Here is a 2,500-nt window from a genome sequence, read left to right on the forward strand (position 1 = left end):
CGCTTCCTAAAATAAATGACTGAATGTTCAAGACTCCTGAACTCCCCTCAGCGGGTGCCGATGTGTTAGCTTGTTCAATTATGTGGAACATACATCATAATGAAGATAAATCAGAGAGGATAAAGTATGAAGAGATGTCCTTATTGGATACTCATGTGTGGATATATTGGTAGCCTTGAAAGGGTGATTTTCGGTGGAATTATACAAAGAACGATTGAGAAATATATACGGACATGTATACGCGCCAGTGATAAGTAATTATCGGATGTTCATATCGAAATCCAAAGAAATACTTGACTTAAAATATACATATTCACGAACAGATATTAGCACTTTCATACATAAAATACAACGATGAAGGACTTTGCTTAATAGTAAGAACATAAGGTACAAATATCACACACTCACACACACACACACACACACAGCTATGCCAGATGTTCCTTTGCTAATCCAACAAACGATATCTTGTACTTACTCCCTTCGTCGGTCATAACGGCCACCGTGGATGAAGGTCCGTCCCCCTCAGGGTTAAAGACCTGGAGGGACACCAGGTACTGTGTGTAGGTGCGGAGACCCTGTACAACGTGATTCTGAAACACCCAAGAGACGGTTAGATGGGGCCGAAGTGAAACCTGCTGGGGCATCCCATCCGCTCTCCGCCGTGAACGCTTATTCAGCACTGTTTTCATTCGTAGTTTTCGATATCAAAAGGGGCGTGAAATTAATCTGATTTAGACTTCGTTTGTTGAAAGTCTGCAAACTGTCTGATAGTATATATAATCATTGGTGCTGTATGGTATCTTCGGTCCCTGTTACAAGCGACCTTTCGGAAAGAGCAAAGGGAGCCATACTCTTCCTCCAGTTCATCTCTAACAGACCTTACAAAACTAGGAATGATAAATGTGAGAATCACATTGCAGAGAAGAGCAGATGGGACGTCAACAGGACGGATATAAGAGGCCGAACAGGTATGCACACACACACACGACACACATTTAACATGCGGTCACGTTAAAATAAATTGGTGTACTACATCTAACTAATGTGCTACTTCCAGAGTCTAACTAAAATTATTATCATACGCTACCATTTTCATGTACACATGCAAGTGGTGTTTTTTCCAGTCATGCACCGTGATCGTTTTTGTAACGTCTATTATGAGGTGTATAAACTAGTTACCCCCTGATTCGACGCCGCCGCTTATACAGAAAACGTACATAGCTCAAGTGCTACTAGAGAAAATGGAACCGCTTTCACAGAAAACGTATCTAGCCGCTGAGGCTACTAGAGAAAACGGAATCGCATAACTCGTGATTTTACGGGTTGACTAAAGTATCTTTGGAGTGTGCCTTTCAATATGTACAAAAGAGATTTATTTTTAAATATATACATTTAGAACTTTTACAGTAGCAAACAAAAACTATCCAGGAAATAAATATAAATTCCTCGATTATTGTAAAATAACAATACAATAATTATATGCATTTATCTGTACAAGAGATAACTTTATACTATAATAATAATGAGCATTACTTTCACGATTACTGTCACATATAATTACAGAATCCTATATTCAAAAGTACGCCGTAGGGGCAAAGGGAGACAATGTAGGTAAGAACTCTATCGCTATAAACAAAATGACATGAAATATCCAACGCATGTGAAATTCTACCCATACAAAGGCAAAGACGAAATCCAACATCTTGCGTAATCCTTTTGAACGAAATTTACCATATCTTATCATCGCTAACAATAAATTCTCTTTGTACTTTATCTTACTTATTATTTCTAAATAGAATGAGTCGGGGATGTGAGCAAGATTTTTGGTGTATCGTTCATAAAAATCCATGAATGAAATATCTGAATTTTGATCAGGGCTGAAAGGGAAGGTTCTTGTTAGTGTGTTACCTTATTGTTAGTAACTAAGGTAACTAGGTCTCTTCATTATGGATCACAAAAATTATGTTAATGTTTTAAAATCACTGGTTGCAACATGTGTTTGATTCTCTGTGAGTTACGTTAGATATTGTGACTGTAATAATGATAATAATAATAATAATAATAATAATAATAATAAAAATAATAACAAAATAATGATAATAAATATGATTACAATAAGACTAGTAATGATTATAATGATAATAATGATAATAATAATATTTATCATCATCACAATTATTAATACTATTATCATAATAATAAATTCAAGATAAATAAAATCACACTTAACATTATAACTATATATAACTGATAGGTCAGACATAAAAACAATTCATACTTGACAAAACACACACACACACACACACACACACACACACACACACATATATATATATATATATATATAAATAATATATATATATAATATATATATATGTTATACATATATACATACACACACACACACACACACACACACACACACATACATACAAATAAATATAGATATATATATATATATATATATATATATATATATATATATATATATATATAA

The 2,500-nt window shown here is 34.0% G+C and overlaps 1 protein-coding gene across 6 annotated transcripts in view; it reads right to left on the reverse strand.

Annotated features, from left to right (window-relative positions):
* The window catches only part of Ptp99A (Protein tyrosine phosphatase 99A), a 1,207,867-nt gene that overhangs the window by 127,772 nt on the left and 1,077,595 nt on the right, over positions 1–2,500 (reverse strand). For all 6 annotated transcript variants that reach the window (XM_086535154.1, XM_086535153.1, XM_086535151.1 and 3 more), the window contains one exon: positions 479–593. In XM_086535154.1, coding sequence (XP_086391280.1) covers positions 479–593 — 115 coding nt within the window. The remainder of the gene's footprint in view (positions 1–478; positions 594–2,500) is intronic.

This window comes from Penaeus japonicus, unplaced genomic scaffold (genome assembly GCF_977035675.1).
Source record: "Penaeus japonicus unplaced genomic scaffold, GWHDUDI00000001_assembly GWHDUDI00000042, whole genome shotgun sequence".
Taxonomy (NCBI): Eukaryota; Metazoa; Arthropoda; class Malacostraca; order Decapoda; family Penaeidae; genus Penaeus; species Penaeus japonicus.